Source organism: Squalius cephalus (assembly GCF_949319135.1).
Source record: "Squalius cephalus genome assembly, chromosome: 10".
Taxonomy (NCBI): Eukaryota; Metazoa; Chordata; class Actinopteri; order Cypriniformes; family Leuciscidae; genus Squalius; species Squalius cephalus.
In genome coordinates, this window is record NC_137131.1 from 18,058,198 (window position 1) to 18,072,908 (window position 14,711).

Below are 14,711 nucleotides of genomic sequence, written 5' to 3' on the forward strand. Positions count from 1 at the left end.
ATATATATATATATATATATATATATATATATATATATATATAATTTCTTATAAATTATGTTAAAAAATGTATTTAAATAACATTACCTTTCAAATGTATACTCGCTCTCTGCCCTGAAGAAGTAAACATGGGATTTGAACTGCAGCTTGAAGACGTACTCCTTATGGATACTATCCGATTCCCCTGGGGTGCTGACTGTGTAACCTAGCAACGGAAGACTGGCTAGAGGGAAGTCATCCTGGGACAAAAACAAGAATTAATTATTAATTATTCAGACCTCCTACAGGAAGTTTAAGCTTTCAGAATGAACATCAAATACATGATATCAAAGGGATGGTGCATATTTCAATACCTGATGTGTCTTGTAAAAGAACAGGCAGAAGTTGGTAAAGACGACCCAGAGTTTCTGCCAGCCGTTGCTGTTCTTGAACTTCCTTAGGAGGTAACCGGACAGCTGGTTCTGCAATGGAGCGCAACAGCAAGTTAAAACATCAACTGCTACAACAGCGTGGACCGTTAGTGCTGCATTAGTGTTTCATGAAATGTGTAAGCTAAGGGAGAGAGTGCCAATTTTCCAAATCAGTGGTTAAAAAAAGAAGAATGCATAATAGAAAGTCTCAATTTCACAGTGGAGCTTGTGCTCTATACCAAGCCCGTAACCACCGTAGACCTTGAGGGAAATAAGTCAACCGCTGCTCTGCTGCACTCCATTACGCACCGCTCTGTTTGTTGTAAGGATGGCAAGACGTTTTAAAAGTTGCATTTTTAGGCTGCTCTAACAGCGCTCAATGTCAAAATGATCGAGATGGCCAATTAAATCAAAGGAAGCAGGCCTTACTGTTCAAAGAAGACGAGTGCGAAATCCAACGTCACCTTTTTAGCAGTGAAAGAGTGTGTGGTAAGATACAAGTGGCTAAACATTTATTATTTGACAATGTTTACACTAGAAATGTTCAGCGATCGACAGTAATATACAGTGATGCAAACTACTATGAAATTTCACCGTTTTGAATTGAACATGTGCTATTTTTTACTTCATTCATGTAATTCTTAATTGAATGTGAAGAGATAAAAAATGTTTTGTGTTTTTTACATATGAGACATTCGAATAAGATTGAATGTATGCATATTTTAATATAAATATAATTTCAAATAGTCAAATTGATTACTTAATTACTACGTTCTTATTTATTTTAATTCTTTAATTATATAATTCCTTCAAATAAAAAGATTAATAGCACTTAAAGAGTTGACTAGCCATTGTATGAGTGACAGAGTTCATGAAGCGTAAACATCTTAATTACACACACACACACATATATACATATATACATATATATATATATATATATATATATATATATATATATATATATATATATATATATATATATATATATATATATATATATATAGTTTTTTAAAATAATGATTAAGAAGTGTATGCTTCGACTGTCACTCATGATACTATATATAGAGATATATAGAGATAGAGTTGTGTTATAATATTAGTTTTCTCCCCTTAAGAAATAATAATAACAGATAATACAATTTATTCTTTTCAATAAATTTGACTTAATGAAGACTTTTCTTTATTATAAGGACAGGTGTATCCTCGATGTATCTTTAAAACAAAACAAAAAATATTACAAATTAAAACCATGTCCTTCATTAGAAGAGGCATTTTTTTTATGTATTTTTGAACAAATGATTAAAACATGAAGCATGATGTAAAAAGAATGAAAAATGATATAAGATGTATTTTGATCATTGAGGATCACTCTTGAGGAAAACTGTATTTTAATTTGTGAAGTCTTCATATTCAGATGACGGTGATTATTACTGGAGGGGTTTTGACCCCACTGGTACCTGGTTCATGCGCAGGTAGTCATTGAGAGAAAGGTTCTGGTTTCTGTACCAGCACACATGTGTGATGGTGTTGGGTCTCTGGCCCTGACCGAGCAGGTACCGAGGGGGGAGCTCTGGAGACACAGCTGGAGAACTGAATACTGAGAGCAGGCAGGCAGGCAAACAGAGCACAGGCACAGGAAGAAGGACAGATAATGTGGTGGAGAGAAAGTGATGAAGACAAAAAGGGCAACAAGGAGCAAAAGAGAGGAAGAACAGAAGTGTGTTAGAATGTTAGCTTTCAATCCTTGAGTGGGAGTGAATTTCTGTCATAAAATGTTCATTAATTCAGTCACTTTCATTCCAAAAGGCAGTTACTGTTAACACAGAAGAGAGATGGACAAATAAAGAGGAAACAAATGTTACAGACATAAAAGAAAAACAAAAAACATGGAAGAAGGAGGTGGAGAAGCTACTGGATGCGGAAAAACTGGAAAATAAGGGTGAAGAAAGGAGACAGACACAGAAAAAAATCCACGAGTCGTTACCCCTCATCCACAAGCTTGGTTGCAGTCCAGACCTCAACAGCCAGATTCAGAGAAGTGTGTGTGTGTTCTTGTATATATAGTTTATTAATGTGTATGAATGACATGGTTATTAAACGTAAACATGATTTATGAAGACACTTAAAATGGCTTAAAAAAACAACAAAAAAACATAATAAATAGTGATTTTTCATAAAAAAAATAAAAAAATAAAAAAGGCAATTTTTTTCTGATAGGTTGGTTTATCATGGGTAGGTTTAGTGTAAGGGGATAGAATATACAGTTTGTACAGTATAAAATTCATTATGTCTTTAGAGAGTCCCTGTAAACCACATATTTGTGTGTGTGTGTGTGTGTGTGGGGGGGGGGGGGGCATGTCTGTAAAGCTCTAAACAGGCGAATCTCATGAAATATCTCAATTCAAAATTTAAAGAATTTCATTATTTAAATTCATTCTTAAACATTTAAGCTATTATTTAAGCTATTCATGATTACTTAAACTTTAAATATAATGATAGTATTTGTTGTACTGAATTAGCAAAAATTACATGAATTACATGAAAATAATACCCAAAATGTATGCATGTATGAATTATTTACGATAAAAAGAAATAGTTTGACTGACTGACGGACGAATGCATTCATTCTAAACAGTCCTAAGCTACGCTTCTTTTTCGATCGAAAATATTTGGTTCTTCTGATTTTGGTGTGAAATATGACCCACACATTTCTTTGTAAGATTGACCCAAACACATGCTAGACCCACATTCCTTCATTTCTACACTGCAGCTGTAGTCAAGACCTTCACAATCAGGCTTCATGAAGATATACATGAGTGTGTGTGTGTGTGTGTGTAAATGCTACCTCTACGGCTAGGCTGTGGTCAGACATAGAGACGCTGGTGTTGCGGTGCCAGCACACATGCATGGTGGTGTTGGCCCTGTGGTGGCTCTGCTTATCCAGAGAGCAGCGGGAGGAGTTCATGTCATCCTCTGACTCCTGCTCCAGAGACATCTCATCGGATGATCCTTATGATTGTGCGGAGGGAGAGGAGGAAAGGAGCAGAGAGGGGAGGGGCAGTTGGAAGGGGTGGGGTTTACATCTACTTCAGGATCAGTGATAAGGAGGCTAAGGGATAAAAACACACCGCGACCTGCACACGTGTGGACAGTGGAGGAGTATGTCGCGAGCAGGTTTGAGGTACTTACTGTTGGAGCGATCACACAGGCTTGGGTCCAACGGAAGATCGGATTTCTCCTGACATTTCTTTGACATTTCAATAGCCATGTTTAGATCTTCGATCCATTTGTTCATCTCTACTTTGGAGCTGTGGAGGAGAGAGAGAGACTCTTACTGAAATATGAACAAGAGACAAATATTAAAGTATATGTTTGTTTGAATTTAATATAATATACCTGTAATATAATATACCAGTAATATAATATACCAATAATATAATATAATATAATATACCAATAATATAATATAATATAATATACAGTTCAAAAGATTGGCATCTAAGATTTTTTTTTTAAATGTTTTTGAAATAAATAGCTTATGCTCACCATGGCTGCATTTATTTAATAGAGTAAAAACAGCAATATTGTAAAATTACAATTATTACAATATACAAAATAACTCTTATTTTAATAATGCAATTATTTTAAAATGCTATTTATTTCTGTGATGGCAAAGCTGAATTTTCAGAAGCCATTACTCCAATCTTCAGTGTCACATGATCCTTCAGAAATCAAATATGCTGATTTTTTATTTTTTTATTTTAATATCATCAACGTTGAAAACAGTTGTGCTGCTTAATATTTTTAAGAAAACCATGATACTTTTTTTCAGGACTCTTTTATGACTAGAAAGTTCAAAATAACAGATTTTTATATAATAATAATAATAATAAGATATTAAGATACTAGGGTTAAGTGTAGAGTTAATATTGTAGATTTATGATAGATTAAAATCTAATCTGGAACTGAATGATTTAGAAGGTTTAGTTTTGATGACATTTGCATTCTTGTGGTGATGAGGATGGAACAGCATACATTATACTCATATCCTTTCAGCTGCTCATGTAAATAAGCAATCAACCTCACAAAAAAAAACAACTAAAAATGTAGGAGATATAACAACAGGTTATAATATAATTAATTTTTAATAATTTTTATAAATAATATTTTTATAAATACATAGATGAATAAATATGTCAAAAGATAATATACATCAAAATTTATGAAATAAATACAATTGCAGAAAAAGTAATGCAAATGCATTTGTTATTACTGTACAGTTGAAATATTCAGAGTAGTGCATTTCCAAAAATTGTTAATGGAACAGTTTAAGGAATTAAACCCCAAATCTTTAAAATTCGTCATGATTCCCAAGGCCTAGTTAAACACATTGTGAAAGCTGTACTGAACTGTCCTTCACACACACTATGTCTCACCTGGCTGCCACCACAATGGTCCGCTGAGCAGAATATATGGTGAAACAGTGAGGGACAGACCACTCATTCTCACTCTCCTCCACCTGCGAAACATTTAAACACACAGTCAAGAGAGAGGCCTGCCAGTCAAACCAAAGGGGTCTGTACGACTAGCATTCCATGGCATCATGTGACTAATCCCTTCCCAATAATATCAATAATCTACTTGGTAACATCCTGACTACTGGTAATCCTTATTTCTATTGAAGCCGGGAAGGGATAGCAGAAGGGGCCGAGAGGGAAGTGGAAATGTTGTGGGCAGACTTTTGAGGTGCTGTTTGGGAGTGGGGGATTGTGGGACTGTCCTCATACTCACCGGAGCATCCAGCACAATGAGCTGCGGGTAGGAGCGAAGCACAGACAAGTCCATTGTAACAGTATGTATTGTAAATGTGTTTCTCATTAGGTAATATATACTACCGTTAAAAAGTTTAGGGTTAGTTAAAACTTTATTTTTAAGTCTATTATTCTCACTAATGCTGCATTTATTTGATTAAAATACAGAACAAACAGTAATATTGTGAAATATTATTACAATTTAAAATCAATTTTAAAACATAAAGATTTATTCCTATGCTGACAAAGCTGAATTTCAGCAGCAATTACTCTTCAGTGTCACATGATCCTTCAGATATCATTCTAAATACTGATTTTGTGCTCAAGAAACATGTCGTCTTATTATTATCAATGTAGAAAGTAGTTGTGCTGCATAATATTTATGTGGAAACAGTGATACATTTTTTCCAAGATTCTTTTATGAATATAAAGTTCAAAAGAACAGCATTTGTTTGAAATAGTTAAATCATGAACAACTTTACTTTTTGAACAAAGCGGATCAAAGTGAATGATTCAAAAACTCACTATAGTAATACAAAAACTGGTGCAAAGTTCAAAAGAACAGAATGTATTTGAAATATAAATATTTTGTAACATTATAAATGTATTTTACTGTCACTTTTGATCATTTTAATGTATCCTTGTTGAATAAAAATATATTTCTTTAAAATCAAAACCTTGACTCCAAATTTTTGAATGGTAATATAGTCTATTATTGGCTATGTTAATAGACAGCATGACATAAGGTGGAAAATAACATAGAATACTTCTTCGTCATTAACACTTGTAAACAGTCCTTGTAAGAGAAACTTTGAGCGCGAGTCTCGTATGAATTGTGGTCCACATTCAAATTCTAGTTAACGGCTGATACTGCAAATAAGGCCTGAAAGATCACTGCTCTACGAAAACAAAGCTAAGATGTGAGACAGAGCAGATGTTTAGAGAAAAAAGCCAGTGTAAACGTCATTTATCACCGCCTGCCTGTGTACTTTCATCTGAGAGAAACCCAGCTAGCCACATTAATTCTAACTTCGCTTAAAAACACCATGTTACTGAGAGAGCACTCTTCTCATGTTTAAAGATGGGCAAATCCTCTCAGCATAGCACTTGTGCAGACTGTTTGACAGAGTCATTTATCAAAAGGGCTTTTCAGGCAAGAGAGAGATGAGACTTATTGATGTGATAAAGATTCAACTGGTTAAAACTAAGTTGAAGTGTGTGTACTTTTTGCAGGCTATGTGGGTAAAAATAGCCCTTAAAAAAGTGTCACGTTGATCAGTCAAATAATTATGATTAATTTAGCTACCATCTCTTTAAAACAAGTATATTAAAATTAGTGCAGTTATGTCATGAACTTGACTGGAATAAAAAATAAATCTGTTGAGTGAATGATTCAAAAACTCACTAATAATATTAAAAAATAACACTTACGAGTCTCCATCTACTGGTGTAATAATGAAATGTACAGAAAGAGTCACCAAATGAATCACTGAACAAATCAGTCTTTTTGCTGAACTGAATCAAAAGACTTGAGTAACTGGGATGAATGAAATGAATAGACACTCATTGCCTCTCAATATGCTAACTTCCCAACTACATGTGAAAAACACTACAGCAAAAGAGTAGTATGACCAAATGTACAGTATTTGAAAAAAAGTATGCAAAAAACACCCGGATGACCTCCTACATCTGCTGGAAGTGCACATTCGATGAACACTTTTTCTATCCCATGAGACCACAGGAAAGCAGTCATGACTGGCAGGTAAGCGACACAACTGAAGCAGCAGGTCAACATCAGAAAGGCAACATGGAGGATGTGGTATGCATACTGCATACATACTATATAAGACAGTTGCAACTTAACCTCAAATGTATTACCTACTCAGACAGTATCTGATTTCGGACACATTCGTTTGTGTCATGTCAGGCCCTTTAGTGGGGTTGATTCAACTTTTGGAGTTGCCTTATGATTCTCAAGGCCTTTGAATCAAATCTTTTTGGGATAAACTCCCAGCCCTAACTGAACATCACTTGTTGAATTGAACATAACATGAGATCCTGTTTGAAATGAGCATCACTGCATAATGCATTCTTTTTCACATGCTATAGCAGTATGTAGCCTATTTTATCCAGTATGCAGTTTGTGAGAATTCCATTCCAAATATAATTCCTGGGAATACTCACAATCATCCCATGCAGAGGAAGCTGTCCATGAACTTTGAACTGATTGGTTGCAGTCACCCCTTTGCTTGTGTACAGCAGCATATCTGAAAACTTAAGATACAAATGTTTTGGTCAGCACAGACAGAAGTTAAATTAAAAACCACCAAAACAGACTAAAAGTTCAATCTTACAAGAAAAAACATCCTCTGCTGCAGACCCTTCTTGGTGAGCTTGTAAAGACAACCTTCCCTGACGAATTCCTGGAGAAGAAGCAGGAAAAAAAAAAATCATTTGTCATTCACAGGGCTGCAGATTATCAACTGTCCTTTGAGATTTTATTAAAACGGTACACAGACAATTACTGTAATTAATTATAATGCAGCAAACGGCAACTCCAGATTCCCAGGAACTCTTCATTTTGTAAGATATGTGAGACTGAATCTATGATGTTTGCAGTATTGGTTCAGCGCCCTAACCACTACATTACTATCATCCTGCAAGTGGTGTACCACAAATCTTAGGGACGAGGAATGAGAAAAAGCAGTGTATTGTTTGTATTGAGGTCAATATCTTCGAGCTTATCGATTTTTCTTTTATCTTATAGATTTCTGCCATTTAAAAAGTGTAAGTCTAGCACTGAAGCTTCATTTCAAACTACTTAGTAAACATCCACCCGCTTTGACTAACCAAAACAAAACTTTATGTACAAGGTGATAACAACTCACTCTTCCTGGAGCCGTGAGGTTCTCAATGCCAATCAGATCCCTCTGAAGTTCTGTCAGCTTCTGAAAGTTCTCCAGTCGAATCAGACTGCTCTGCAGCTGAGCAGCAATCTCTGCAACTTCTTTCAAGGCCTCTGCAGAAATTGAACCAGTTTATTGAGTTTATTGTCATTGTCAGATAAAAAAAAAAAAAAAAAAAAAACATTTGAGATTTATCTGGGTGCAGGTCCACCTCTGCAGTCATCGTAGTCTCTGTGCTGTGGGGCGTAATGCTTAGACAGACGCTCCAGGATGAGTTTGTAGTGCATCAGTCTCTGGATGGGTTTCAGCAGGAAGGTGTTGAGGGGTAGGTAGCACACCTTCTGTAGCTCAAACTCTTTATACACCGTCTCCAACTTCTTCACACGCTTCGTGGCTTTCTCAAGCTCGGTTAACACCTCATCGTGCTTCTGCAGGTAGCCTGTGAACTCCTAAGGATATGAAGGCAACAACCCCATGACATAAGTTATGAATGATCTAAATATGATCTTAAATTATAGACCATCTTTGGGAGTTTATACCAAAAATTGAAGTTAAACTCAAAGTTGTTCTTGTTTGTAGAACCAAACTATACCCTCACCTTCAGAGCACACATGTTGCGCAGCATTACATCTCCAATTCGTTGGTAATCTCCTTTTACATGAGCGTTAGAGCGCCCCTCCCTGTAAACGTGAAAATCATCAATATTTAAGGCAAAACATTTTTCCAATCATTAAGCAAATGAAAACTTGTATGTCATTGTCATATGTCAACAAGTTACATTGTGATAAATGAGAAGGACAAGTACCAGAGAGCTAGCCTTTGGTCAATCTCTTTGAGAAAGCCTCTGTGGAACTCATATATGGGGTCGATGTTGGAGAACAGGAGGGTCATGAGACCCTCAGGCATTGCGTTCTCTTTAATCACTGCACTGCGGAACCACTACACACACACACACCAAAGATTAGACAGTTCAAAGCCAGAAATCATCAAGAACACATCAAAAGAAAGACACACACATCCCCCCTAATTGACACAACATACAGTATACATTGTACAGACTCTACAGCACTCTTCTCCAGACAAGCCCCACACACTAAACTTGTTACACTCATGAGTCACGAGCGTAGCTCTGCTCACCACTGTGATGACCTCCAGATCCTTCAGGTAAGTCCGTTCTGTTGTCAGAATCTCTTTAGCAATGAAGTAGGCTTTGTCCGTGGGATATCTCTGAAAAAGAAAGCATACTTTGATTAAACCCTCAAAACACTTTTTATTTGGCAAGTTAAGTCAATTTAACCAATTAAAGTTCTATGAAATAATTGTAAAATGTAGAAGTAGAGCATGACTTTTAAATATAAAATGTAAAAGTTCATGTAGAACATATAATCAAGAAGACTTGGTTCTTAGACTTAGATTAACTTAGAACCTAGAAGTTAATGTAGACCTCAAACTTAGAACTCAGAAGTTAACATAGAAACTAATGTAGAATGTAACCTCAAACACAGAAAGCTGAATTTAACTTAGAAATAAATGTGGCTTTGAACTTAATGTAGTTCTTATAATATACAGTAGAACTTAGAACATAAACCCAGAAGTCAATCTCTAAGAAGAGCCTAGAATTTAACTTAAATTAGCACAGTTTAGAACTTAGAAGTTATTGTAGAACTGATAACATATCACTGAAATTAATGTAGAACTGAAAATAGAGAATATAGAAATAAATGTTAAAGCTAGCCAAGAACACATTGTACAACCTCGAACAGAGAACCTAGAATTGAATTTAGAAATGAACATAGCTTAGAAATTAGTAAATTAATTTAGAACCTAAAACGTATCTTTGAAATGAATGAAGAACTTGTATAACTTAGAATCTTTCCCCCGGTTTCACAGACAAGGCTTGGATGAACTAGAGTGGTGGACACATAAATTTTGACTCTTTTAGAATTGCCTTTGACCGCTTCAGAGAGGCTGGCTATGGGCATGCACGAACATGTCCTTAAAACAACCCTTAACGTCCATTTTCAAAACTGTGCAACTCACCGAGTGGTTAGTGGTGTTCGTTGATGATTAGAAACAAATATATCGGCGCAATGTATGATTTCAATCCGTGTTATTTGCTATAGTGGAACTATTTTTTCAGATACCTCACAAACGCGTATAAACTTCCGCTCGATATTTGAGTCTGAAGCACAGTAATATCAACGAGCAATGAGTCCTCCAACAGAAATCAATGGGATTTTACAAAATGCCAAATAAAACACGACAGAAACTGTATTTCGCTACGCTACTTGTTTTGGAACATCAACGAATATCACTAACTACTCGGTGAGTTGCACAGTTTTGAAAACGAACGTTAAGGGTTGTTTTAAGGACATGTTCGTACATGCCCATAGCCAGCCACTCTGAAGCGGTCAAAGGTGATTCTAAAAGAGTCAAAAAGTCGAGACAGGACCCATCGTCAAAATTTCTGTGTCCACCACTCTAATTCATCCAAAACAAACTAGAAAATAGACTCAAAATGCTAAATACCAGAATTATCCTTTAACAAAGAAATTAGAAGTTAGAACCAAACCGTTAACACAGAACCTAGAAAAGTAAGGCAGAACCTAGAACTCATTTCAACTTAACTTGGCAATATTTAAAGTTACTATTCAAGTAATATTTGAAGAGAAATATTACTTGAAACTTTAAATATTTAAAGTTTCAATGTCTGATAGATCTATAAAAGCTGAGGGCACACCAAGGTTAAGCTAAAAAAAAACTTCTAAAACACCCCTCAAATCTACAATCTATCAATGCAAGCTAAATGGTCCTTTCCAATTTCCTCATCCGTGTTAATCAAACCCAAGCATGCCATGAGCTGGGCTTAAACAGAACATTTTTTCAGCTCTTATTGAGGCCTGGGCAGGTCGGCATGCGATCAGTGTACCTTCCTCCTGCCCTCTTCGTCTTCCTCTAGTCTGGCGGTGCCCACCTCATTCAAGATGGGGCTGTGCAGGGGCGAGGGTGACTGGCCGGGAAGACTGAGGGTGGACATCTGGAAGGAGGGCGACAGACACAGAGCACCCTTGGCATTGAAGGGAGACAGCTGTGGGCTGTCAATGGCTGTCAGCGAGTCTATGGGATGGAAAAAGAGAGGGAGATAATACTGTTAAGATCACCAGCATAATGAAAATTATGGTAATAATATTAAAGACAAATTAGGAGTTTAGTAAACACCCATCAACCACTCTGAACATGCTAGCAACCACTAAGAACAAGCTATCAATTGCGCTAGCAACTGCAAATGCACTAAAAACTACAAGAAATTCTTCATGCTTCTTGTCAATTCAGTAAGCCTGTCCTGAATCTGACAGATCAAACAGACCATTCAAAGTGCTAATAACATAACATGGCAAATTTTAGAAAACATTTGGTCAACAAAAAAGGCATTTACTTCAGCTATTTGGACAAAGCAGTACAGCAAAAGATATGACACACCAGGACACATGGCCGGTCCCAGACTTTTTTAGCCACTTTTTGTAGTGCAATAAACACGCAGTTAGACAAAAATCACATCTATTTCCTTTACCACAGACTATTTTATTTAAAACAAAAGATAAGAAACCTGAAAACAAAAGCAAGATAGCACTACGCCTACATAAAGAGGGACAAATATGAGAAGGGGGAAATGGTTTCTTCCTCAAAGAGGAGCAGGTCACGGGGGAAAACAAGAATGTAGAGGCTGGGCATAACCAAGGAACTCCAGATAGAAAAAGGTGGCTTTACGACCCGGAAATAATTCCTGCAAAGGATTATCAGCAATACTGCTGGGCTGGTGAGCCGGCAGTGGTTTACAGTTTAACTGGAGTGTCCCAGCGGGGATGACATAGGAGAAGAGGGGAGGGAGAGAGGGGGTCTGGAGCCGGGGTTTGGCAGCTAGCCTAAGCAAACAGCGCTCTACACTAGATCGAGGCTGTGGAATGTAGCATAAGAAGTGTATCTGAAACTCTAAAACAACAGAAAGACTCATGCTAGATTGTGCATATTTCCCCATTTTGTATCAAATCCTAATGGTAGTTCATTATAGTTATAAACTATAGATGAGAAACAGATGTATCAGAACTATTTGTAAACTAGCAACTTGTAATTATTAGCAACAAACAATATTAATCTTGAGCTATTGCACAAAGTAATCATAAACAGGGTATTTTATATACACTTTTGTGTACAGTATCATCTGTTGTTCAGAAATGAACAGATTAGAACATACATGTAAATATATAGACAAAATAATAGAACTGAATTCCTATTTAGTAACTTATGTATTACTAAAAAGGATAAAAAGACAGACCTTTGCAATGAGTGAAATAAATTCTTATCTTGACTTATCAGTTAAACATACATAATGGAGACCAGTGTTGCTATTAAATAAAACTAATAAAAATGTATTATAATATATAAGTTATAATGATATAAGTTTTGTGAGATTTAGATAAAAGGTGTGTTTATATACAGGTATATATAAGGTAGTGAGGTATATACACTGCCGTTTGGAGTCAGTAAGGTTTTTTTAACCTTAATATTTTAAATATAAAAATAAAAGGTTATTTAAATTTAGATGGAGACTATATTTAAGTATATATATATTTACTGAAATGCAACATGAAAGTAAATTAAATCACAGGGTCAACAAGGAATAAACACAGGAAGGCAAATGGACATCTGATATGGTCTCAGCATTAGCACTGTTTACGGATTTTGCGAATTTATTTCCGGGTGGCTGGTACAATATTAGCAAACACGTTCACTTAAGATTTGTACAAGATTAAATTACTTGAATTAGTATATACCAGGGCATTATCCAACACAGAACTTAGCTTTCAATGCCATACCCATGATCTTGCAACATCTAACATACAGATAGAAGGATCAGAATGATGCCAGACAGTCTCCCGGCCTCTGCCATTATGGTGCTAGTTTTAACATTGTGTTCCTACTTTCCTGCCCATCGGCTTGATTTTCTCTAAGACTTTAGCTGTGAGTTCCACCACAAACTAAGAAATGAAGATAAATAGGTGGCTCATGTTGTTGACAGTGGCACTGATCCATGCCATTGAGAATAGCTCCTTAAATATAGAACTAATCAAAATAACACTGCAAACCACAAATCCTGAAAAAACGATTAAGGTCACATCCTCATAAAAAAAAAGCATTCCAGCAGTTTAAGAAAACTGTATTAAATTTTAATGAACACCATGGTTAAAAAAAATATTAGGTATAGACACAGGTTATAAGAGGGGCTAATGTAACTGATGTTTGTTAAGTCATTCGATTCACAAAAAAGTCTGAAATCCCAGTTACCCAAAAGTATTTTTTTTTATTTCAAAGGGGAAATATATGAAATGCACACACACATAAGTAAACTATTTTCACATTAGTACATTAAGGACGTTGTATTTGCATTAATAGCTCTTAATTTCAGATTTAAATTTACAAAAATATGTATACTGAGGAAGCAAAAAGCAAAGCACAAGGCAAGTAAAGAAAGGTAAGGTGAATCTGGTTACGTTCTCTCTTATTAAATCCCACAAAGCACTTAGAATACCTCATTTATATATATTTATATTACATATAACATTTCTGATGCAGTATTGTGATTAATTGTGACTTTTGTGATATAATATAATATAATAATAGTATTTCTATTTGAAATGCTTTAAACTTTCATATGAAAAGCCAGATAAACTATATGATTTAATTAAATAAGCTTCTTTAACTCCTCAAAAAACTTAATTAATTGGACCAAATCTGTGCAGAGGTCACTTAACATCAGGTCTGACTCGGCACCCAAACATTAAAAAAAAAAATTGTTATAATAAATACCGAAAACAAAATGCACAATAATACTATTTTAATTTGAGACTCCTTCGATAGCAATGACAGTTTTACAATAGTACATTGTAAGAAATGTTCCCTACCAATAACGTTTATTTTGCATCTCTTATAAGAAACACTTTTTTTTTTTTTAAGCGCCAAGATTTTAAGCGTGCATGTAAACAAATCATAAATCTATCTCTGGGGAGAAAAAAAATGGTGGACTTCATTACTTACTAAGGACTGAATCTACCATAAAAAGGATGTATCATCTGTTTTAAAATGAAGTGCTATGGTATAAACGGTATAAATCATAACGATACATTATAATAATCATGATCCATGATATGGAAAACGCTCTTCATAGACAGAGTGAAGTTAAAACACTGATCGAGCACACTAAATTAATCCAAACTCAAGAGTGGCACATCGGTCATGTAACTAAAACACATCCACAATAGGAGATACTGACGCATTTGAAAGGAACAAGACCTGAGTTAAATTAAATAAAAAGTGTTTTCATAAAGATAAAAGAGGTCTCCTCTTATAACAGTGGCTTTGTGTGTTAAATGGACAGTTAAATCTAAACTATAACAGCCCTCACAAAGCAAGAGAGAAGATCACACATGCTAAGATTGGACCAGAAACATTATGGGAATCCATTAGTGTTGGCCAAGTAAAAACAGCAAAAATTCCTGAATTGTTTACTTTGTTAATAAGAAAAG

At 35.4% G+C, this 14,711-nt stretch overlaps 1 protein-coding gene across 3 annotated transcripts in view; it reads right to left on the minus strand.

Moving 5' to 3' along the window:
* Nucleotides 1–14,711, minus strand: part of farp2 (FERM, RhoGEF and pleckstrin domain protein 2) — a 50,877-nt gene that overhangs the window by 2,693 nt on the left and 33,473 nt on the right. The window contains exons 14-27 of one of the 3 annotated variants that reach the window (XM_079884268.1): nucleotides 11,105–11,247; nucleotides 9,268–9,357; nucleotides 8,936–9,069; nucleotides 8,729–8,810; nucleotides 8,342–8,579; nucleotides 8,113–8,243; nucleotides 7,579–7,647; nucleotides 7,409–7,498; nucleotides 5,205–5,225; nucleotides 4,850–4,932; nucleotides 3,603–3,721; nucleotides 1,871–2,010; nucleotides 354–461; nucleotides 88–239 (exon numbers count right to left, since the gene is read on the minus strand). In XM_079884268.1, coding sequence (XP_079740394.1) covers nucleotides 88–239; nucleotides 354–461; nucleotides 1,871–2,010; nucleotides 3,603–3,721; nucleotides 4,850–4,932; nucleotides 5,205–5,225; nucleotides 7,409–7,498; nucleotides 7,579–7,647; nucleotides 8,113–8,243; nucleotides 8,342–8,579; nucleotides 8,729–8,810; nucleotides 8,936–9,069; nucleotides 9,268–9,357; nucleotides 11,105–11,247 — 1,600 coding nt within the window. Of the gene's footprint in view, nucleotides 1–87; nucleotides 240–353; nucleotides 462–1,870; nucleotides 2,011–3,258; nucleotides 3,423–3,602; nucleotides 3,722–4,849; nucleotides 4,933–5,204; nucleotides 5,226–7,408; nucleotides 7,499–7,578; nucleotides 7,648–8,112; nucleotides 8,244–8,341; nucleotides 8,580–8,728; nucleotides 8,811–8,935; nucleotides 9,070–9,267; nucleotides 9,358–11,059; nucleotides 11,248–14,711 lie in introns of all 3 variants that reach the window. The other 2 variants (XM_079884267.1, XM_079884266.1) reach the window with 2 other exon arrangements.